The sequence below is a fragment of the Danio aesculapii genome, chromosome 10 (assembly GCF_903798145.1).
Source record: "Danio aesculapii chromosome 10, fDanAes4.1, whole genome shotgun sequence".
In the NCBI taxonomy this organism is placed as follows: domain Eukaryota; kingdom Metazoa; phylum Chordata; class Actinopteri; order Cypriniformes; family Danionidae; genus Danio; species Danio aesculapii.
This window is the reverse complement of record NC_079444.1, coordinates 25959069-25985441: the sequence shown is the minus strand read 5'-3', so window position 1 is coordinate 25985441 and position 26373 is coordinate 25959069. Positions and strand designations below refer to the sequence as shown.

At 35.9% G+C, this 26373-nt stretch overlaps 1 protein-coding gene across 1 annotated transcript in view; it reads right to left on the bottom strand.

Annotated features, from left to right (window-relative positions):
* frem2a (FRAS1 related extracellular matrix 2a) overlaps nt 1-26373 on the bottom strand; it is a 128277-nt gene that overhangs the window by 83553 nt on the left and 18351 nt on the right. Inside the window, exons 3-4 of the mRNA XM_056467298.1 lie at nt 9909-10055; nt 3253-3483 (exon numbers count right to left, since the gene is read on the bottom strand). Of these exons, the coding sequence (XP_056323273.1) occupies nt 3253-3483; nt 9909-10055 (378 nt within the window). The remainder of the gene's footprint in view (nt 1-3252; nt 3484-9908; nt 10056-26373) is intronic.

The window sequence follows — 26373 nt, the reverse complement described above, 5'->3', positions numbered from 1 at the left end:
ATTACAGTGAAAAGAAAGTTTTAGCGAGGCCTAAGTAACTTTCAGTTGAAATCTATTGTAGGATTCAGGCATTAAGGTACTTTTCGATGAACGCTATATACAGTACAAGTATAGTGCATTATGACAGCTGCTGTCTAAAACATACCTCCTTAAAATGAGCTCTATCTGGCCTACTTTTCAATACATTATAGATCATCTTATAAATGATAAATGCTACTTGTAATTTTTTCGGTATTATTGCAATAAAAAAAACAACAACTCTGGATAGTTTTTTTTTTACATTTCTCTCTGCTATTTCATAAAAAAGCAGGGAAAGCAGTGGAACTTCCTTTTTTCTAAGAAGAAATAACTTAGAAAAAAAGGCTTAAGCAACAAAACTATCTCAGGGTTTGGGATTATAGTAGAAAATTTTAATTATCCAGGGACCCTGAGGAGACTACAAAGACAAAAACACACAAAATAAAACAACGTGAGCCTCCGGTTATTCATGCTGAACATCTAAACACACCAGTAATTGTGAGAATATGAGATGATGTCGTGAAGATGAACAGGCAAATAATTCTGCCGTGGCTCCACCGACAGTGAAAGATGAGCACAATTTGATCAAAAGACTGACAAAGCCAGATCTTGTTAGAAGAGCCGCTCGAAGATATACAAAAAAAAAGGTTTTTGATCACAGCCTTTCTCTGTTCGGGAGCTCAAAAAAAAAAAAAAAATGCAATGACCCCTCGAAATGAACTTGTATATGAACAGTTTAATTATACAGGAAGCTGGTGCATCAAACCTTTCACAAACGCCGGTTGACAATTTACATTTATCGACGAGACACTCAAAACACAGACATATCTGTGCTGAGAATTGGAGATGAAAAGAAGGGCCGCCGATATGCGGGGGTGTGAAAAGCTTGCAGGTAGGAAGAGATATAATTGAGGTCCACTGAAAGAAAGAAAAAAGCTTCTGCAATATGAAGATAAAGCCTGTGTTTTTATCTGCAACACTAGAAAAAAAATGGTAAAAATAAAATTGGATGTTTTTGCAGGTTTGTTGTGTTCTGACTCACATCTTCAGAAGATGTAATGTGGGTTTAGTATATTAAATGGCTGAAACAGAGATGTTTGGATATTTTTGAAGAATTAAATGCATCTGAAAATAGCTATGATCTCAAAATCTTAGAACTTCTCTATTTGTTTGAAAAACCAAGGTATGTTTAATAAAACATGACATACAGTAGCGATCATATGTTTAAGTGTTGTTTCAAGAGTTTACACTCAGATATGCTTGGCGTTAATAGCAGATTTGGCTCGATGTCCCAGGAGAGAACCCTGAGCTTGGAGATAATTGAGCCCAAGGCTCCCGCCTGGTCAATAAGCATATAAAAGATGTCTGAGATCAGGTAGGTTTCAAGAGCTCCCCTTGGAAAAGGGAGGAAAAGGAGGAGATGGGGTGGAAGGGGGGATTCTTCCAAAAACGAAGATAGGGAAGTAGGGTGAAATCGGTCTATTTACTGTAAACTTACAGAGGAGAAGCCAGCTGTGACCAATCATATCATGTGCCCCTTTCAAAATTAGTTTAGAAAACTTCACTTAGATTTTAAATGTTGTTGAGAAAAAGTCTCTTGAACTCGAAACATAACATTCAGCTGTTTGTTTAAACTAATTATTTAAAATTAACTCAAACAACACAATTCTTGAGATTATTTTGGGACAACTTAATTGTTTAATGCTCAATCCGCTTAAATTTTGTAGAACCCTACATTTTTTTTAGAGTGTATGCTTTCCAGGGCTGTATTTATTCAATTAAAGAATACTGAAAATGCTGTCTTCTCATCTTAAATGTCATTTAAATACTTGACCTCCTGATTTGCATAATTGCAATGCCAGCATCATTGATTAGAAGAAACCAGCACACAATCTGCTTACATAAGCCTCCGCATATTAAATTATGCCAACTGGTAAAGTATTAAGTTCATCATTCACCGCTTCACTTCTATTGGTGCGTTTTCTATTACTTTTTACAGATTTGTGGGAAAATATGAAAACTGAATCCCAGTGTTGGGCAGTAGTGTCGCTAGAAGTAGTGACACTACTAGCTTAACTACATTTCTCAGTAGTGTGGCGGTAGCATCGCTACTTTCTAAATCAAATAGCTTTTTAGTAGCGAAGCTATTTTATTGGTCAAGTAGCGCGATAGCGTCTACACAAGCTACATTTACCCATCGCGGATCAATAAGTGACGGCACTGACATTCAACGAGCTGTGAGGCCGATGTCTAGCCGATGAAAATAAATTCATATGATGGCAAGAATGACGATTTCTTCTTCTTCCTGTTTTACGGTGGTCAACAACAAAGTTTTTGGTGCGTTACTGCCACCTCTGGTGAAATTGCTTGATGGAAAGATGACTGAGGGTTCCTCGTGACCATACCTCGAGAAGTACATGTTATATATAATATAAAGCTTATTCCAAAATATTTTCCTTTACTATGAATTACTATAGTATTTTAAATGTGTATTAAAATGTGTAAATGTGTAAAAGATTTTTTGTTTTAGCTGTTATATATTTTAATGTGTTTCTGTTCAGTACAGTATTTTATTTACAGAAAATAACTGAACTGAACTATTATGCCTTTACTGATCACTAAGATATGATTGGCTTGGATTTAAGTTGCTTCGATTTAAAAATGAAAATTGTAAGAATAGCTTAGATGTAGCTAAGCTAGTTTTGCCATGTAGCTTTTAGCTTAGCTTGCTACATTTCCCAAGGTGTAGCTTTTTGTGTAGTTAAGCTAAGCAGTTAAGCAGAGAGGACCTTGAGCCATTGGTATTCTTGCTGTGAGGCAACTGAGCCACCGTGCCGCCCATTCCGGATAAAGGTGGAAGAAGGGGAGGAGGGGGTTTCCTCCAGACGAAGATAGTTGTAGAAAAGAAATGAGGATATATATATATATATATATATATATATATATATATATATATATATATATATATATATATATATATATATATATATATATATATATATATATATATATGTAATCTGATTTCTTTGGTCTAGAAAATTTAGACAGAGCAAACATTTTTGAGTAAGGGTGGAATACATCACAAACTCAGATGCTTTTTTGACCCAAACTGTTATAAAATTGTGTGCTCATCCTGAAGTAGAAGTAAAAACGGACAATTTCTTACTGCATTAAGCCAATTTTACAGCCTGTTTGTATGCAAACATCTGATTTGTGAACATCGGTTGCACTTACCATCACCTGGATCCACAATCTCAACTGTGGCTACAGCTGGTGCCTCCAAAACGCCCATCACCGGCTCAGTCAGCACAATCTGAAATGTCTCGGACTGCTCGTATTTCCCATCCGGGAGAACTCTGACTTTCCAGGAGGCTGTGGTCTGGCCAGGGTTGAACTGCACCTGCTTCTGCGATTTTCCCAGGAAATCCTTCTCCTTCTCTGCACTGCCATCCAAGGTACCAATCCCTAAAGAGAATAACACAAATACATCACTGTTGACATATTCTTCATATCTCCAGCCACCAGATGTGTCACAACTCATGACTTTGAGAACGATCTACTCAAAGGAGCTTATTATGAAACGTATGAGTGGGGGATTAGCTAAGGTCTGCATTTCCCAGATTTATGAAGATGGAGCACAACAGCGCAGGCGCCTACACATTATCGATGCCATGCAGAAAGAGACCCGTTTTATAAAGAAGCATAAAAAAAGCCCCAGGGCTGGAAGTGTCTGATGCTTCAAGGCTAGGATGTAGGAACAAAATCAAGGAACATGTTGAACTAAAGTACAGCATGTACACTCAACAAGCTCTCAACTGTAACATTGGCACAAAGCTGTGATGGGATTCCCGCACAGTGGGAAAACCTGCAGTGAACCTGCCTGTGAGCGTTTGATCTCTGATACATCAAGCAGAGACGCTGTCAGGGATCCGTCTGCCAGAACCTCCCAAACAGATGTGAGGATTTAAATTACCTCAGTCTTCCAGATCAATACTGGATGATCGCTGATCTTCAATCCATAACGCTTAAGCTACTACACCATGGCAGAACAAAGACTGTAGATGTAGCGATTCAATTATAAATATAGATTTTCTAATACTAACCCATTAGGAACATGACAAGCATCAAACGTGTCATGGAATGAAATATAATCTGGATCATAAATTGTAGATATCAAGATTCTGATTTAAATAGAAGCTTATTTCCACCAATGAATTTTTTTTTAATCTAACAAATTAGATTTTTTTTAATGTTGAGTTTATATTTTACAACTCTTACTTTTTTCCCAACAAAAAACTAACAAATATTGTTTGAATTAGCAAACCTAAGGAGAAAAAACGTCTCAGGTGCAATCTTGAGAAAAAAAAATGCTGAATTGCAAGACGAAATCCCAAATCTAGGAGAAAAAAGTCAGAATTGTGAAGCATAAACTTAAAGGGCTCTATTTTAACAATCTAGGTGCAAAGTCTAAAGTGCATGGTGCAAAAGCATTAAGGGCATGTCCGAATCCACTACATATGTCATTTGTCCTGTAATTGTTTCAAAACTATTTCTAAATTCAGTTCTAATTTCCAGCAAATTAATAAATGAACTATAATAACACATATGTCTCCAAAACACGACAGGTTGACAAATCTAAACTTGTTTTTATTAAAACAAATATTAATATGCATATAATAAATGATACTGCTAATAATCAAAACATTATATAAAATAAAAATATTTGTCATATGTTAAGATATTTGTGTATTGCTGTACATCCTGTGTGTATTAAGCAATGTCTAAGCATTTGGACCAGCACAGGCGCATAACTAACGTACTCTGTGATGGACCAGATTTCAGTTGGTCAATGGCGCAATCTATTTCAGTTTTTTTTAATCAGCAATGCGAAAACAATGTGCCTTCAAAGTTTATAAACCAGCAAACCTATGAATCCACAAAGTAGTGCACATAGATTTGCTATTTAAACAATGTGGCGCAAAACGTGAAAACTAGGGTTGCGCTGGTCTGAAAATAGCAACAAATCACACGAAACACGTTATGCACCTTACTGCGCCGGGTGTATGATAGGGCCGTAAATCTAAGGAAAAATTGTCTAATCTGCAATACGTAATCTGACAATTCTGAACAAAAAGTCTAAATAAATCAGTAAAATAAAAAAAAAAACACAAGTATAAGGAAAAAAGTCAAAATTACAAAACAAATAAAAATAAACTTAAAAATAAAAATAAAAAAGCAAATCTGAAAGATATAAAAATTAGAATTCAGATTTTTCTCAGAATTGTCCACTTACAGATTCCTGCAATTCAGATTTTTAAAAAATCTTTTAAACTTGCAATTGCACGTGTGAAAAATTGTAACCCAAGATTTTGAACCAAAAAGTCAGAATTTTGTGATTATTAACTCACAATTACCTTTATTTACAATTACATTTATATCATTTACTCTATTGCTGAACAAGCAAAATAAATGCTTCTTTTAAGTATATAGTTTTCTTCATTTATTTCTAATATATTTGTATTAAAATTTTATATCATTATATAAGTAAATCTCATTACATTTGTCACATGTGAAAAAATATTTGCATATAATTAACATTTAATAAACAGTAAATATTATTTAATAAGTGGGCTCAGGGGTTAGCACTGTCGCCTCACAGAAAGAAGGTCGCTGGTTCAAGTCGCAGCTGGGCCAGTTGGTATTTCTGTGGGGAGTTTGCATGTTCTCCCCATGTTCGCATGAGTTTCCTCTGGGTGCTCCGGTTTCCCCCACAATCCAAACACATGCTCTATAAGTGAATTTAATAAACTAAATTGGCCATAGTGTGTGTGTGTGTGTGTGTGTGTGTGTGTGTGTGTGTGTGTGTGTGAGAGAGAGAGAGAGAGAGAACAAGTGTGTATAGGTGTTTCCCAGTACTGGGTTGCAGCTGGAACATCATGTGCTGCGTAAAACATATGCTGGAATAGTTGGTGGTTCATTCCGCTGTGGCGACCTCTGAAATAGAGACTAAGCCGAAAGAAAATGAATGAACAAATGTATTATTTCAATATATTAACACTATATAATGATATAATAATTCTGCAATTACAGTACATTTTAGTCAATTAAGGGGCAACATAAAAATCCTAAAGCCAAACCATTCAGTTTGTGAGATGTTCATAAAGCCCCTCAAGTGACCATGATTTTTTTTATCTGTAGCACTCAGTATACGACTTCAAAAGGAACAAAAGCCTTCACATGCTCCATCCAACCATACATGTGGAAAAAAATCTTCCAAGAAAGTACGGAAAGACAGAAATTGATTGAAAGATATAAGGCGAGCGCAATAAAAAGAGAAGGAGAGAGAAAGAGAGAGTTCGCTTTCAATTCCATTTCTCTAACAACAGGGGGGACCATTCTGAGCACAACAAGCACCAGTGAGTGAGACGTGAGGAAGAGTAGAGAAAAGGCCGAGGCAGGCGGCTGTGAAGGAGCAGAAAGCTTTATGGGGAGGGTGGATATGTTTGGCACAGATCGCAGCTCCAGGGTCTAAAGAGCAAAGAGGCAGATGAAGCCTGATCAGTCACAAACACACACTTCAACGGTTGCCAGATTCACTCTCGTTTACACACTTTCGCCGTTACAGCTGAGAAGTAAATTCTGACTTAAGCGTTTTTCTCACTAATGGTTGAAACTGGAATACACTGCAAAAAAATGCTTTTACTTAGATTTTTTGTCTTGTTTCTAGTCCAAATATCTAAAAATTCTTATATCAAGAGGCATTTTCTAGACACTGTCAAAATTATCGTCTTGTTTTATGAATAAAATGTCAAAATTAAGTGAGTTTTTCCTTAAAACAAGCTAAATAATCTGCCAAAATGGCTTGCAAAATAACCTTGTCAAAAGCAAAAACAAGGTTATTTCTAAAAACAAGACAATTATTTTGCTTGTCTAGAAAATGCTTCTTGATTTAAGATTTTTTTATATTTTGACTAGAAACAAGACAAAAAATCTAAGAAAAGCATTTTTTGCAGAGTATGGGCTTTGTTTCTTCCGAGACACAGTGATTTAAATTATTTAATAACATTTATAACTTTTATAATATAACTTATACAATATAATAAGTTTATAAATGAGTATAACTTGTTATAGTTTATTTTACGTATCCTATCTTTCACATTTAGAGTCATTACCCCTATGCTAAAAACTCTTTTAGATGGGGTGCTAGTGGCTGGGATGCACAAGAAAAGAATCCAAAAAGCCACTCTGGCGACATCCTTACACCCTTTTTTATTTACAATCGCTTCACTGCTGCTTGCCACAACACTCATTTTCGTGTGTTGTTATTCTGACCTGAGGTGGTGAAACTCAACTGGAGTTCATTCACATGTTGTGTCTAAGAGCACGTGAAAAGCGCAAGTGTGTGGATTCGGTTTCCTTCACCATTTTCAATGGGCTTTGTGCTCACGCTCCTCTGACGTCTCTCATAACTAGGTGACCATCAATCGTTTTCTCAGAGGATGATAAAAGAACAAACCATTGCTGATATCCGAAATCCGATACTGGTTTGTATTTATAAAGAGAATGAAAAAGCACTGCAGTGTTTTGGGTGCTCTGTGTTTGTCTGAGTCTGCCATTATTACCGAAATATGTATATTGCATTTAAAGTGTGATGCAGATTGGTTAGTTGTACTTACATGAATCGCGGTGCGCATACAGTATTCTGAAATGTTTTTAACTGACGGCACCTGGAAAATATGTGCGTGTCATGTGTTTGTCGCTTGCATCACGCCAAGTCGTGCGCATCAGTTGGAAATAACCCTAAGCTTATTGGCATTCCTTCCAAGGCGCGCACTCAGCAGCCACATTTGAAGAAAGCTTTAGCGATTCATACCGAAACTTCATACCGAACTTTTTTATATCGTTTATGACAATTGTGTTCAGTCAATATTGATACCATTTTATCGACCCAGCCCTATTTGGAGATTTTTAAAAAAGCTAATTTTTGGAAAAAAGTCTCTCAGAGCGTGTGTCCAACGGATCTAAAATCGCCACTTTGTCTGGATTCCAGTTAAAAAAAATTGTTGCTAACTTCACTCCATTTTGTTCTATAGAACAGACTATAGAATACACAAGACATATCACTCGTATCATTTTGAATGGGGAAAAGTGTAACTGTCCATATGGTGAATAAAGCCCCGCCTACTAGTACAGGAGCCAATCATCGATTGCTATATGGTGAAAAAGCCCACCTTCTAGTACAAGAGCCAATCATTGACCGCTATAGACTGAGCTTCCTAAATTTTCATTTCCCTGTGTTCATCTATAGGTTGTTTTTAATCAAGTGGTTCTGGTGACGCACAAAATTCAGATGGAGGGCAGGAAGTAAAAAACTGAATGGGAGACATAAAATCCGTATTTTTGCAATATATACCATATTTCAAATGAGATATAAATAGAAAACAGCCACATATGTTGGGCATGATCCTTATATCATGAAGAGGTCTGAGTTTTCTACTTAATTTAAATATATTGCCTGTCATCGAGACGGTAGATACTGTAAAAGCTATTACGTTAGTTATAGTCTACATTATATTATTTATTTATTTTTGTAAGGGGGAATGAACATAATAAACTTACTATCAACAAACATTCACCGCTGCTGCACATCTCGATGTTTACGTTGTTTATTGTGCCGAAACACCAATAAAGACATGGATTATTGCAAAACAAGATGGAGATTTCATTACAGCGATTACGTGGCAAGTTACATTATTTATATTCTGTATTGTGTAAGTGTGGTGGTGTTTGTATCTGATTATTCTATAACACATTAACATATTTATACACAAAGCTAGGCCTGTATATAATCTTTATTGGTGCTGTCAAACGAATTATCGCATTCAAAAAAAGTTTGTACACATGGATGTATTGAATAAATGTTTATTACATGCTGTCTTTTCTTCTGTTTTTCAGCAACTTTCCCCTCTTTAGAGGCAAAAACTTTTGGAAGTGTATAAAAATATTCAGCATTTCTTATTTTGGCTGATTTAGACAATTATAAACAACATAAAACAGAAATATTTTGATGTTCTGATTGCGATTTCTAAGAAGAAGAATCACTTCCAGCCCTCCATCTGAATTTCGCACGTCATCAGTGACGTCATATGAAAACAACCTATAAACTAACAAAATACACTGAACATCTAACCACACCGGATCCAGTGTTAGGACATGTTAAAGGGTTAAAAAAAACCTCATGAGCTGCAACATTTTAGAAAAAAAAATCATCTGCAGCCATTTTGTCATGAAATTCCTGGCACGCTCTGTACACATGAACTACCACACACATAAAAATCCAAGTAAACTTTGCCCTTAATTATTTACACCCCAATATCCCCTCTTTCCTTCAGCCTTTTCTTTCTCATCTCTCTTGCTGCCTTCTGCTCACCACTTTTTTTTTCAACCCGAACATCCCTCAAAGCCAACACATATCCACAAACCCACAGCCGCATGAACAAAGACCCTTGGTTTCTTGAATACTGACCACATGTGGGGCTGAGCTGAGCAGAGTGCAAGGCGAGATAAGCAGGTGTACGCTTTAAAAAAAACTGTTCAGACTGTTCTACGGATGTCAGAGAGTGCGAGGGCTTTCATCTTAGACACAAAGAAGCCAAAACCACTTAGAAAAACATCTCTAACAGCTTCCCGTTGATAAGCTTAACTAATAACAGCTCTCTCTGTGAAACATAGATGCTACTGAATGCTAATGATCCCCTGTTAATACGTGTGCTGGTGACTTCTTGTCAAGTTTAATCAATTCTAGGTAACAGTTTGTTTTTGTGGAAAAAAGAAATGTGTAAATGAATAGAAAATGCAGGCAAAGCAAAATTGCATATAAACATACTCACCAACAAAAGACGTTTCACCCAGGAAACCTCTCCGTCTCAGGATCACCTCCAGAACTTTGTCTTGCTCATCCACCACATAGTTTGGCTTCTCCAAAGAAATCCAAGGCCAGTTCAGACGAAATTGTTGGTTCTTTAGTTTGTTCCCTCCTAAGAACAACAGTAAACGCATACAATGAATTTGACAGCTATCAGCCTTGCACAGCACTGATGCACAGCACTGATGTGTGCGTGTGTGCCGTGTATATTGTCTTTAACAATCCTCCAGCTGTGCATGTGTAATCAATCATGATCTGGATGAGGTGTGTGTGTGTGTGTGTGTGGTGCATGACTGGATATGTAGTCCATATAATGGCGAATTTGTAGTTCTTTAGCAAACTGATTTGCAAGGTTTAGAACGCTGGTGATTGTGACAATAAGCATATGTAAGCTTTTTAAAAATTGTTGTGTGTGATTGGATTCTCTCCTTTACCTAAAAAAACCTTGGCTTGGACAATTTTGATAAAGTAAACCTTCTATAAAGGTACATATGAGCAATTCCAGCGTTATGGATGTGACATTTGCAGTAAAAACTTTAAATTTAAATTCACGGAGAAAGTACATGTTAACATTATTGTCACAGTCACCAGTGATCTAGAACTCCAAATCTGCCACCAAATGTACTACAAATACCTTCATGCACCTCACACACACACCTGTTCCTGTTTTCTCTGATTACACACACAGCTGAAGCTTGTCATTACTGATTTCCAGGACTATAAATACACCTCACTCACTCAGTCTTGTAGTCTTGTAACACTATGAAGCATTTTCTTGTCTTGTCTAGCCATGTTTTGACCCTTTGACTTGTTTTATTGTTTTAATTTCTTGCCGCATGCACTGACCATTTGCCTGTTTGTGACCACAATTCTGGATTTCTCTGTATGCATCTGTTTGCCCCTGTTTTGACCTTTGCCTGCCTGACTACTGTTCTTAAAAAATTGCACATGGATCCACAATTCCGTTGTCCAGCACCCTTGTGGTACAATTATATTGTAACATCTGTTTATATTTTCCAAAATAATTAACCACAAAGTTATGGGATAAGAAAAATATCAATCTGTAAAAATTTTCCTTCAATCATTCATTCATTTTCCTTCGGCTTTGTCTCTGTGAAATTCTGTGAATTAAACTGCACAACCCAAAAGAAATAATGTTAATCAAAAGAATAAGGGGAATAAAAAGGATAAGAGTTCACTCTAGAACAAAAAAAGATAGATTTTTTTTTATTTTACATTTTTGCTTTTATGCGAAAAAAAGCTTCGTTATGGATGTGACGTCTCTCCATTATGGATGTGACAGATGTCAAATTGGCACTTGTGTGACTTTGGAACACAAAATATAATTGTTTGAGTATTTTTACAGTACTGTAAAATACAAGCCTACACAAAAAACCTAGAAAGGGTTTCGCCATTTTGGTGAAAACTTTATTTTTTTCATGGCAAGGTTGACATTTGCATGGAATTATTCATATGCAAAACCGGGTGAAAAAAGAACCATTTACAGCATAAAAAAATATGTGACTGGTACTTTTTAATGAGGAATAACTTTTAATAATGTTTTGTTATTCATCACCATCTAAGACTTCTATGCTGCTTTCAGTTGGCTTTAAAGCCTTTTTGCTCCAATCTGTTTCCATTCATTTCAGAAAATAGCACAACAGCGAGTGAGTCAACTATAAAAGCATTTTGTACACACACAACGGCAGTGCAATGCTTTGCTAATGTATAAATCCAGCTTCAGAAATCAAAATCAGAAGTCTATAAACAAACTACTGTACACCATGGCTGCATGAGTACACCGATGACTCTTTCAGACTTTATTTAAATGCTAGAAATAATAATGGTTTCCTTTAATATAGCTTGCAAGAGCACTCAAAACAGCAACAAAAGAGCACTAGTAAGTAGTGTGGATGAGTTTTCCTGTTCTGCATGATGTCCTCGATAACCTCTGTAGCCTCATCATGAACAGTAGTTGAATAAAACATGAAAATTTATTGAGCTTATGATAAATATGGCTGCTACTTCAAGCATTTGAACATAAAAAAGCTGATGTAGGAATACAAAGTTTAAAAAAAGCATTCGATCGTTTAGCATATTTAAGAAATGGGGGAGATTTGTAAAACTTTAGGTAATTAGGATATCTGGAGCTTTTCTATGAAGATTTGCATGCACATGCTCCTATGAATACATTATGAATATGGCCATAATAGATTCAAGAGGGATTCATTAGAGATTATTACTCAAATATAATATGCACACAAACAGTTGATGTTCTTTTGGGGTTTATGGGAAATAACTGATATGCTACACATAAACCGCTTGGGAAAACCTAATTTAGCAGGTTTTATAGCCTGAAAACAGCAGGATGTACACAGTCCATGCAGCATAGTCTTGTTATTTTAAACATAAAATCTGAAGTTGATATTTGGATCACCCACAGTATCTCTACACCCAGGTACATGCTCCAGGTTGCCTCTGTAGCTTTCTTTGGAAACTACAAAAAGAGGATTGTTTGTATAGAAAAAGAATAGCTCAGAGCAGAGGAGACATTATGTAATATTAATATCTTGAGCATGCTGACTTCACACTTCACATGCTTGGTTTCACAATTCTTGGTGTAACGCACATTACTCCATTCTTTTCACATTACTTCAGAATCATTCAACTACTGTATACCCAAACCATATTAATCATTTAATTTAAAGGAATAGTTCAAGTCCAATCCTTAACCCTCATAACACATTTGTGTCCATTTTGACCTAAAAGAGGTGCATAAAATATTCTGAGATGCGTAAAATAAGTAATAATTAATATCAAAGAAATATAGATTGATAGAATTGCAAGTTCTTTATATGACCCTAAAACACACACACACACACACGCACACACGCACACGCGCACACGCGCACACACACACGCACACACGCACACACACACACATATTTACATAGTTGAATCAGAATTATTAGCCCCCCTTTGATTTTTTTTTCTTTTTTATTTCCCAAATATGTTTAACAGAGCAAGTAAATTTTCACAGTATGTCTGATAATATTTTTCCTTCTGAAGAAAGTGTTATTTGTTTTATTTCGGCTAAAATAAAAGAAGTTTTTAATTTTAAAACTATTTTAGGGTCAAAATTATTAGCCCCTTTAGCTATATTTTTTCCGATCATCTACAGAACAAACCATCGTTATACAATAACTTGCCTAAATACCCTAACCTACCTAGTTAACCTAATTAACCTAGTTAAGCCTCTAAATGGCACTTTAAGCTGTATAGAAGTGTCTTGAAAAATATCTAGTAGAATATTATTTACTGTCATCATGGCAAAGATAAAAGAAATCAGTTATTAGAAATGAGTTATTAAAACTATTATGTTTAGAAATGTGTTGAGAAAATCTCTCTGTTAAACAGAAATTGGGGAAAAAAATAAACAGGGGAGATAATAATTCAGGGGGGCTAATAATTCTGACTTCAACTGTATATATATATATTTTTTTGTATATATATATAATTTGTCATACATACTCATTTGTCCTATTTTGATTGCTATATGCCATCATTAATACTGAAAATAAGTCATTAAGACCAAACAGAATCCTTTTGCTTCGGTGTGACTTCAGCTAATCAGTTTTGGCCAATGATAACTATTATTTTCATCAAACATCCAGCTGTGCAAGAAAACATACAATCTGATGTAAGTGAGGTCATCTTTGCTATTGTTTTTTTTTTCTTTTTTCAGGGTGTTCACCTTTAATTGATAGGACAGTAGAGTATTGACAGGAAAGTGTGGGGAGCAGAGAGAGGGGAAAAACTGAGAAAAGCTAAATGTGCTAGCCATTTTGTTATTTGCATGACAATAGGCTACAATTTTTAATTTAAAAAAGTTTAACAGATTACTATTTTTTCTAATAATATATAATGTTATAAATTTGTATTTGAAAAATATTATTTATATATAAATTTTTCTATATTCTAAACTTTTAGAAAATATTTTTGGTACATTAAAAACTGTGGTTATGATGACCACCTGACAAGCTAATCCACCTACAATAGTGGCTAAAATGTACCTAAAATGCAGTATTTAAATTTTACAACTAAACACAAAATGAGACGAATAGCTGCAAAAAGGTCCACTTTTTGAGAAAAAAGAACCACCCCTTTTACCAGGTTGGCTACAGGCCTGTGTAAGTAACACGTTTCAGTAATGTAATTGTTGCTTTTATGATGTATTGCAAAAAATAATTATGTAGGTGTCTTATTTTTGGACTGTTTTTAAGCAGTCATTAGATTTAAAGTTTAAAGGATCAAGTTGAATTCCATCCATTTCCATGGGGCAATTCTCAGATTGTTCTTATAAAAACAAATTATGTATAACAGTACACATAATTAGAATGTATTATGAGGGTTAATTATCTCTTCAGCTGAAAAATAAAATAAAATAAAGTCTAACACATCTCAGATGGCCTGGGGCTGAATACATAATGAGTATTATTTTGGGGTGAACTACCCTTTGAAGTGTAAAAATGATTGCATTATACTGAAAGTTTACCATGGTAAACATTCTAAATCGCAGTCACAGAGAGGTTTTCAAATTCAATCTACACCTCCAATCAAAAAAAAATGACTGAATACTCAAAGAGTATGAACTTCAGGCAATAAGAAGCCTTGGAAAAGGCAGGGTCTGTGTGAATTGATCCCATTAACTTCACACATGCCTACAGACCTACTACATCTCCAATCTATATTCACGTCATGTATTAGATCTGCTCGCATATTGATATCTCGCTTCACATGCGCACAAAACATCAGAGACAAATTCCCAATTTCTCAACAAGCCAGACCATGTTTATTCATGAATTTTCTATGCTCGTTTCAGTTGATTTCCTCGAGCTAACCTCAGGCTCCTAATGTCTCACTTTCTAACCTTGCCTGAAAGCCTTCATGACTGAAAAAAACCTGACATGTTGCTGATGCCACTGTATTTCTAACTCCATATTAGTACGTAATGATGTACAGTTGCTAGGTGATAATAGTTGGGAATTTCAGAATGCAGGAAAATCAACCATTTCACACGTTAAAGCGATTATATTTGACATTTCATGAAGATTAGCAGCGTAATCCACATGGATGGCTAAATTATCATAATAGTCCACATAATTAGTAAAGGGTCCAGGGTTCATGAAGACTTAACTACCCATATTTTGAATCCATATACTATAAACGTGGACTGCAGATGAATTGCAAAATTGAAGCTGTAATAAATACGTAAATGTAGTGCACATAATAATTCTTTTCACCACCCTGAAGCCATCCCAGATAGTAAATTTTTTTCTTCTGTAATGCATTAACGTATATTTTCAGGTAAAACTGTGGCAAAAAAGTCAACAGCACTTTGACAGTAGAAAAACATTAATTCATTCATTCATTCATTCATTCATTCATTTTCCTTCGACTTAGTCTCTGATTTATCAGGGGTCAACACAGCAGAATGAACCACCAACTATGCCAGCAAGTTTTATGCAGCGAATGCCCTTCCAGTCACAACCCATTACTGGGAAACACCCATACACTCTCACATTCACACAAACACTCATTCACTACAGCCAATTTAGTTTATCCCATTCACCTATAATAATAATAATAATAATTCCTAATATTTATATAGTGCTTTTCTGGACACTCAAATCGCTTTACACATTTTTGAGCATTATGAGTCCTCTTCACCATACTGGGGCGTTAGGACCCACACAGACCGCAGGTTAAGCGCCCCCTGCTTGTCTTACTAACACCACTTCCAGCAGCAACCTAGCATATATAGTGCATAGCTTTGGACTGTGGGGGAAAGCGGAGCACTCAGAGGAAACCCACATGAACATGCATTGCAAACTCCACATGGAAATGCCAACTGGCCCAGTCGGGACTCCAACCAGAATCCTTGCTGTGAGGCGACAGTGCTAACCACTGAGCTGCCAGTAGACAAACAAATAAAGGCTAAACAAAAGTACTACAGTACCTGTTGTTCATAACGAATGGGAATGTGCTCAGGATTGCTTGACGAGGCAGTAAATTAAAAGGTAATGTAAATAATGGTTTTAATAATGGTATTAATTGTTTTGCAAATGATCATTTAGCTTTTTTAGACTTAAAAAAAAATTGTTCAACCAAAAAGAAGTAAATAAAAATCATATTTTCACAAATTAAAATATTTTAGATGAAGCTCTCTAATCCGCCACAAACAGTGCAAAAAAGCATTGTCAAAACATTCCATGTGACTTCAGCAATTCAGCTGTAATCATACAAACCTCCAGGAACACATTTGTGCACCAAAGAAAAAAAAAACTGTAAAAGCAACTTTGTTTGTCTTTGTCTTCCATGTAAGGTCATGGTGCACGTTTACTATAAGCAATATAACCCTTGCGTGTTGCAGTGTTGCGCTGCTGACTCTAATGACAATACGTCATATTGAAATAATAAAGGCACACCCTATTTTGCACCATGCTTCACACCATTTTGCAGTTTTTTTTGGCACACAAAAAGAGCTTCAATACAGTTGAACCACTGAAGTCACATGGAAAATTCTGACAATGTTTTTTAATTGCTTTTCTAGACTTGGATGTCTTGGGACCATTGCGATCTATGGAGGATGGGATTTCATCGAAATATCTTAAAGGGGTGGTCCACTAGGATATCATATTTTAAACTTTAGTTGATGTGTAATGTAGCTGTGTAAACATAAACAACATCTCTGCTTAAAGTTCAATGCAAAGGGAGACGTTTGCTTTTGCAGAGTTAGCTTAGCAAAGCCTACAGCGACTACAAAAAAATACATCCGGGCTAGTGAGATCACAAGGGCTTCCGTTAGGTACATTCACCATGCACCCTGCGCAGTGAAGGAGAGAGGCGCTACAATGTTACAGCAGACAAAGCTAAAATACCATCCAAATGTACAATTACAGTTTAATTTTAATTATGTTCCAGAGAATTATAAAAATATATAGCGCTAGCATTTGACAAAGGACAGCTTCCAGAATGTCGCCCAGTTTAGCGCTGGATTTGTCTAAAACTCCTCCAGCTGATGAAGCTGTGGATTGCGAGCCACAACCTGTAAGTATTTTACAAAAATACTGGTGACAACTTGATGATGCGTGTGTTGTAGAAGTGGTGTTCTGTTTCTAAGGCAAATTATTCCATCCCTACCCCTTCACACTCTGTTTCAAGGTACAAGTGGAAGGCATATGATTATTAAATAAAATTGGGACAGGGTCTTAATGTATCATCAGGAGCCACAAATATTCATTTTGTATTGCCTCTATATGTGTTTTTGTTTTGCCCAGTAGCTGTTGAATTAAATTGAATAAATCTCCAAGAACCACTGTTTTAAAATTAGATTTAATGTTCTGAAGGAAAAAGCTCACCAATCTTGAATGACCCCATGTAGAGCAAATTAAAAAATAATTAAGATTATAAAAAGATTTTTAAATATATTAATAACAACATGTGACTTTATTAATGTGATTTACTGTTTCCTTTTTTATTCTAGCACTGCGAGAGGATTTAAGCTGGCTAAAAGCATTGCTCTGATCATTCCTGCAGTCATAGCGGATGTATTAATGCAGCGTATTATCCAAGCTGCAGTGACACGTTTTCTTTCATCTCGTCATCTCTCCACTTAGGGCAGAAATGATTGATGGGTTGTGCTTTAACTGTCTGCAAAGTCCATTTGTGAGTAAAGAAAAAGCTCTCAGCTCAAGGACTCCTTTGTTCTCTGAGTTTAGTGTGTTCATTCAGGTCAATGAGCCGAGCAAACAACACCATCAGTTACTAGAAAGATGAACAGCATCAAATAGATTTTTACATTTTCTGAAGAACGTGTGAGTGACGTTTGCCTGTGGTATTGTTTACTGCTATGGTTTACTCTTGTGCTGAATGTGAGGATGCAAAAAGGACATTGCCAGTTCTATCATGACACTTAACCAATGCAAAATTTTAAGTCCCCATGAACTGGAAGTTGCAACCTTTTTTATTTTCGTATTGTTAGAGCCGGAAAAAGATGTGATCCATTCATTTCTCGAGTCCTCTTGAGTGATATTTCTATAAATGCTGTCACATGATGAACGAAAGACTCAAAAACCAGAAGAATCGAAAGGTGAACTAATCATGGGTGCTTTCGGCTCAGACTGTTTGCTTTGGTTAAGTTTACATGGAACTGTCAGTGTGATGTGAACAAACCACTCAAATTTGAAGAACTGTCAGAAGAGGTGAGCTATAATCATAGACAAAAGACCAGATAAACAAAAAATGATTATTTTTTCTTTCTTATAACATTCTAGTTATGAAATAAGATCACAGTTAATGAAAAAAAACACAGTTCTTTTCAATATTTAAATGTATTTTAAAAAAGAATTTATTTTATAATGACAAAGTTGAATACTCAACATCATTGCTTCATTTTTTAGTGTCATATAACCATTCAGAAATCCAACATTATTCATTCATTTTCTTTTTGGCTTAGTCCCTTTATTAATCCGGGGTCGCCACAGCGGAATGAACCGCCAACTCATCCAGCATTTGTTTTACGCAGCGGATGCCCTTCCAGCCACAACCCATCACTGGGAAACACATACACACATTCACATATACTACGGACAATTTAGCCTACCCAATTCACCTTTACTGCATGTCTTTGGACTGTGGGGGAAACCGGAGCACCCGGAGGAAACCCACGCGAACGCAGGGAGAACATGCAAACTCCACACAGAAACGCCAACTGAGCCGAGGCTCGAACCAGCGACCTTCTTGCTGTGAGGCGACAGCACTACCTACTGCGCCACTGCTTCGCCCTATGCCAACGTTATCTTAAGACAATTCCTAACTTTTTTATATAATGGCTGATTCTCATAAATTTGAACAATTTAGCATGATTTGCTCATTCCCCAATGACAGATGGGTTTAGGGGTGGGGTTTGGTGCCACACCTCCTTTAAAAAAATCATACATATTCATATGACTGAAGTTGTATGAATTAGCCACTAAACTTACAAAACGTACAGTATTTTCCTCATGAAATCAGGGTAAATATACTTATTTGCTGCTTAAAACATTTAATATTAATACTTCTTGGGAATTTATGATATTTTTTTTTTTGAATTCTGAATCAAAAGTCCAGAAAACAGCATTTAATTAAAAAATATGTTTATAATTATACTTTTTTATACTCGTACACTCAAAAATTGTTTGTTTTTTGCTGCTGGTTCAGGCTAACTTCTTTAAAGGGGACCTATTTTACCCCTCAAGATCTTAGATAAGTCATTTGTGTCTCCAGAATGTGTTTGTAAAGTTTCAGATCAAAACTCAGATAATTTATTATACCTTTCAGAATATTGGAAATTTCTGCTTTGAACACAATGTAGCTGTTTTTGTTACCTGTGCCTTTAATGCTAGTTTTCCCCGCCCACTTTTCCCACATGCCTGTCAGAGTGTGCCTCAATCTCCGCCTCGGCTGAGTCAGATAAACAGCACAGTGGCAGATATGTAGGAAGCAGATCTCGTGTAATGTTTGTGAGAAATACTACAGTAAGAACTTTCCCAGTAATTATTTGATTTATTTGTTGTGGAGTTAATTCAACACTTTGACCGTCGACCTATAGCGACGATGAGTCACACACGTTGTTACAAAGTTCACGCACATATACCCAAACACATACACAGCACCCGCATTTAATTTTGCACTGTTTTGCATGCAAATGTGACAGGATACACGTTAATATCCACTGCTGTATGGATATCAGTTATGTTAATGTACAAAATAAATCTGATTTAACGTCCACAAACCGGGATTGAAGTGTCTTCTTTTATAATTGTAGTGACATGCGGCTGTGGTGATAAAGACGGAAAAAAAAATCGCTGTAATTCATTACAAACATGCACTGTTTCAAAAATGTTTTAAGCTTGTAAAACTCATTCTTGATCACATTTGATGATGATTGATGATCACAGCGAGCTGAACAGATCTTTTAATCCCAGCTGCTTCGCGCACATCCTGTCTTGTTGATATGATTATACGTGTTACTACGGAGACATGTTAATACACAGCTGTCAATCAATTTGGTGGGTTTGCAAACTGCACTCCTACGTCACGTTGCGGTGGGCCTCAAAATGGAAGGGATTTGGATCCTATTTTAACGACAGAAAATTAAACAAAAGAGACTTATTGTCTTTATATCGCCCCAATATGACTGTGGACACACTATACCTACACACAGTTCTGTCCAAACAGTACCCAAAAGATGATTTTCACCATAGGTGCCCTTTAAAATGAGCTGAATCAACACCATTCTTGAGTTTTTTGGGGGGGATAACTTAATTGTTTTATGTTTAGTCTACTTAAATTAGTAAAAACAGATAAGCTAACAATTCCTATTTGAAGGAATTGTGTGTAACCCAGCCTTTTTTACTGTGTACATACAGGCACACACACAAACAAACAAACTGGAGGTTTATAAAACTGACTAAGTGCAAAAATAGTAAAACTGACTCAGCAAAGGCCACTGAAAATAAATAAAACTAATAAATGTTTATAAAAGAAAACATGTAATTAAACTATAACATCACACATTTGCAGTGAATATAAAATCTGCCTGTGTTTGTTCTACTTTCAAGCTGAACAATAACATGCTATCATTAGCTTTGCCTCTGGAATACAAAAGAAAAAACTACTGGCAGTTGCTTTGAAGCCCACTGGATTTGTCCAAACCCTGATACTGACAGTCTCCAAGAAGCTTCTCACACAAAAAGCCCCTAATGACTTTATTAAACAGCCGCGTTTCAGAGTCAGCAAGTCCAGACAGTGATTCCTAGAAAGACATGAAAACACAACAGCTGACATTCACTCTGAATAGCTCATTAAAAGCTAATCAGTGTCTGGTACCCGAAAAGCTCGACTCCATCCAGAAACTTTGAAGAACTTCTTAACAACATCCAAAAATAGAGCTCACAAATAATTCATCAGATTTGCTCTAAATCCTCCTGAGTGCCCGGATAATGTCTGACAGAAGTCAAACAGCGATGACCCTGGAGGCTACTTACAAACCATAGTGATTCACGAAGCGCGTATACTATCAGGGCTAAAAAATAAATCTGAGCATGAAAATGAATGAGAGGAGTAGAGCATTATGCGCTTTAAAGCACAATTCAGCCTTTTTATTAACGCTACGCCGAAAGCGTCAACATCGACAAAATCCTCATGAGTTTCACAAGTTGGTTAAACAAGTCATAAATAAGTGTAACTTTGAAGCCTTATGAAAACTTTTCATTTCTGCTCCATATACTAATATTTCTGTGCCGATGCCCTAGTTCATAGAATGAATATGGTAATTAAAAATGAAGAACTGACTTTTTAGACTAATACAACGTTTGTGCTAGAATGGTTATTATAGTTAATCAAAACTAAAACTTTATTAACTTTAAAACTTAAAACTAAAATCATTATTGTTAATGGCAATAAAATAAATGTCAACTGAAAAAGAGTGTAAATACCTAAATGTATTTTATTAAAGCAAGTTGCCAATGAAATATTACTCATTTTCACTTTGTTTCACAAAAAACTAGGGACGTCCAGATCCGATCATGTGATTGGAAATTGGGCCCGCTCATGCAGTTTCAGACTCGATCGGAATCGGACGTTACCTCCCAATCAGGACTCGAATATATATATATATATATATATATATATATATATATATATATATATATATATATATATATATATATATATATATATATATATATATATATATATATATATAATATAAAAGTCACTTTGTGATAAAATAATCTTAAATAGTCGTATCGTGTTCATAAACACCAGCTTTTCCTCTAACATACACAACTGCATTTATTTGATCAAAATCTTAGTCAAATCTGTGACATATTGTAAAAGTATTATTACAGTTTCAAATGACAATGTTCATTTTTTTATGTATTTGTGGTAAAGCTGGATTTTTACATTACACTAGTATTGATTGTCACATAATCCTTCTTAAATCATTCTAATGCTCATTTGCTATATAATATGCAATCCTTATATATCATTATTATTGTATATTATTATATTATTTGCTTGGAATTGCTTGGAAAATTATTGGTGTATCAGAACAGATGTCACTGCGGCATATTTATGAACAGGCCACATTAAGACATGTTTATTACATGTTCTGCATACTGAGTATGAGTTGAGAAAAGGTTTACCTTGCAGTACCTTGCTGTAGATTAAATTGACATGAAAACTTATTTTATCCGGTAAGCATTAAGCTATTAGGTAGTGGTGGATTAGATTTATGGTATTTCTTTTTTGTCTATTTATGTGTATATATGGAGGTAGGTATGTAACTTTTTGGGGGTGGGGTATAGATTTATTTATTTATATACTCATCTGTTTTTTGTATGTTCGCATTGTATAGATTTACCATACCTTACCTTACCTTACCTTACCTTACCTAATATTATACTTTTATGAATGCTGTGATCAGTTGTCCTGTCTAAAATGTATGAGGAATCCTTATACACTCTAAAAATGATGAGCAATTTCAACCCAATTTTAGGTTAAATATGGACAAAACCAACTCTATGGGTTATTTTTCTGAATTAAAAATTTAGAGGACTAAATTTAACCAAACATTTGTGTTTGTCCATATTTTATCTATTTTGGGTTGAAATAACCCAGCATTATTAGTCTATGCTTTTTTCACTTTTTTCTATGTTAACATAAAATTCAATGAACAGTAGAAACCATATATGAAGTCTTTACTGTTAGTTTTGACTGACTGAATTCATCTTTCTAAATAAAGTGTTAATTTATTACATTTTTAATTACAAATATAGTATATAACGATGAATAATATGACCAAGATAAAAAATTAAAGACTAAAATTGAAAAAGATATATACACACATCTATGGATAAATATTATAGCAGTTGTGTGCCACTGAAAAGGTTATAAACACCCCTCAAGTTTCACTGACAAACACCAGTGATGTTAGATCAAATACATCAAGGCCACAAAAATGAAGAATGAAGGACAGATGTATATGAAAGAGCAGAAAACCACCGTTCTAATAGCCAGCTGCTCAAACTGTGCTTGAGCTAAGAACAGCAGTTTGTTGGTCCTTTCACAGTCAGCCTCTGGTCGTCTAGTTCAATGAGCTCTTGGCTGCAGCCACAAAGTCTTGGCTGTCTGCGTTACTGTTGTCTGGCTAGACTGAAAAAGTGGAGCTCGTCTAGCAGAACCTTCAGAAAGAAAATGCACACGGACTGACAATTTACAGTTAAGGGTGGGAATATATCGTGTTAGTATGATTTATTGATAAGCTTTTTTAATAAACTCATTTATAAAGCAATCCCGTATCATGATCACTTCAGAATAATAGTGGAGGAGAGTGAGCAGCTGTGGAGAAAGTTCACAATCCAATTTTTCTTAAACACAAGTCATGCTTTATATTAAAGGTTTTAAAATAACTCGAAAGATACAGTTACATATAGTTTGAAGTGTCAGATGCACTTACAGATACTGAAAGTTGCTGAAAGGCAGGTTGTGATTGTGCTGTAAATGTTGTAAGGGAATTAAAATATTTATAGTTTGCTATGAGGGGTGTATGAGCCATCTGTATGCAAGTTTCTGCAAAACGTCATTAAAGAAGAATAAAAACGAGCATTGTTTTAGTGCACAACATTTAGCTAGATGTTAAAAAAGTAAAGCAAAGTTGCATCATTAACACATGTTTTATGCTTATAGTAAATATGTATTTATTTATTTATTTATTTTGCACTTTACATGTGTTTGACTGTAAAAGCACACCTACAGGTGTTTCCCCAAACAGACGCAGGTCAGATTTTCTCCAGGTCATCATTTATTTTATTTTGTCTATAAACAAATAATTAGACCCATCCAGTTTCATCTGGAATGTGTCCCGAACCCTTTTCTGAAGTTGTCCGAGCGGTTGGATTTATATCTGAATAAAACGATTGAAGTGACCAGGTGTAAACAGCCGTGACAGGATTAGCGCCTTTTGCTGTGAAGTGACAGCTGAGGACTTCGTTTGGTAATTAAGCCTTCATCGGACAGTTATTTTCAAAAAAAAATTATAGCAAAAATAGGGAATGGGAGGTCACGAGGCAAATCAATAATACCCAAGATAAGTTACAGGACATTCTGGCGAATTCGGCCAGTTAGTCTGGAATCTCAGGGTAGCGACAGATTCTCATTTGTTAGGAAGTAGGTAACGTTATCCTTACCCTGTTTGGCAATTTTTTTGAACAAGTTCAATATTTTGCAACAATGATGCTGCTGCCTGCTTTTTCTTCTCTCTCTCTCCTTCTCGTTTCGACCCATATCGTTACTCAGTATAGATGAGGATGCCGCATCAAAGATTCAAACATTACCAGTCAGTAGGTTATGTCACGTGATTCGCGTCATTGGCTTTGAGTTGCCATGGGATTCAAATTACTGAACCTTTTGGCCTAGGGGGGTTGGTCGTTCGAACCACCCGAACCCCCATGGCTACGGGCATGTTATGGGAAGTTACTGTCTCTGGCCATTGAGTCTCGTTCATCAAGATCTTTTTTTCTAGGTCATTTAATTAATTTTGTTTAAATCCCAAAATGTCACTTATATGTTACAAATTGCTTCCAACATATCTACAACTAGTCCAAATGTTGATCACACTACAAACAAGTAATAACTGTGCAATAAGAGAAAATACTCTTTGTTGTTTACCTGGGACTTTTGTCTATGATTAGCTCAGCTCACCTCTTCTGACAAATTTTCAAGTTTTAGTGGTTCGTTACGTGACACAAACAGTCCCATATAAGTTTAACCAATGCAAACAGGCTGAGCCGAACGGACACATGATTAGTTTACATTTCGAGTCTTCTGGTTTTGGAGTTGTTCGTTCGGACGCAATAGAAAAAGGAAATCTTCTACCCCATCTGCACAATGTGCGCATGTGCGAATGAAAGGACTCATCGTTCTAGAGTCACATAAAAGAAATGAACGAATTGTTCACAAATGACATATCACTACTTCAGACACACAAGACACATTCACGAGAAGGTGGGGTTTGTTGCTTAGATCTCCTAGCAAACCACTGAGCTAAACCCTTCTCTAAACCCAACTAATAGTATAAAAAAAGCAAATGTAAAAGACAAATACACTGCCACTATGCAATTTCACATTACTTTTGTCTCTCTTGTGGAACAAAGCATCACAAATACAGCACTGTACAAAGTGAGATATTGTGCAAACTGACCATGGCACGTTGTCCACATGGAGACAGAAGGGTGAGGCAAATGTATTTTATTACAAATTATGGACTTCAATTAAAGCAGTGGTCTCAAACTCAATTCCTAGAGGGCCACAGCTCTGCAGATTTTAGCCCCAACCACTTCCAAATACTTCCCTAAACCCAATCGACAGTTTTAAAAACAATCCAGCAAAAAAAAAAAGCCCTCGCCTGATTTTTACCATGTTTTGAGATTTTACCACATTCTCACCCTGTTATTTACTTGTTTATTTTATTTTTTAGCTTCTGTTTTTGTCTTATCCGCATTCTGGAACCATTCTTTACCAGACTAGAACCTCATCATCATGGTCAACTCCTCTCCGCGTCTCAAGTCCGCCGACATCCATGGTGAGCTACTGAACAAACTGGTAACAGCGAAAAAGCTGTCCATACAGAGGTAAGCAGTCAGCTGATAAGCACAAAAAATAACGGAGTCACACTGCCCATAGTGTTCATTTTAAAGATATAATGCAGCCATACGTACTTGTGGCTACATAATTCGGGATCTCCAGAAATGTGTTTAGGGCTACGTTTTCAGAATGAGCCTATGTTGAACACTTTTCTTCATCAAACTCCTGACTTGTCTGGATAAACTAAAGACCTAAAAACTGGATAAACTAAAGACCTCTGTCTTCACCAGCGACCTGCAATGTCTTATTTAGAAATTTAGCCAAACTGTTTGAAGTACAGAAAGCCTTTTGACTGTCAACAGACCAACTGAAGACACCAACTACAAACTCTTCATTGGTGCGACACCTGTCCACTCGATCAGCAGCACCAAATGTTTAACCTACAGGTGTGGTCCTGTCAGCAATGCGGGTCTAAGGTTAATCCAGAAATCTGAACTGACCCGAAACCACTGCGCTACCCCCAAAATCAAACAAAACATCCCACCTTTGACTTGGTCGGAAGAGATGTGGTTTTCAGGCTAAATTCAAAGCTTTTTCACATGTGAATACACAATGTAGACAGCAATAAGAACAGTGCTTCAAAAACATCACAGTGCAACATTACCTCTGGTTAATTTGATATGGATGAAAAATAAATAACTGGAACATATGGTTATCTACATTCATGCAAAAATTTGCAT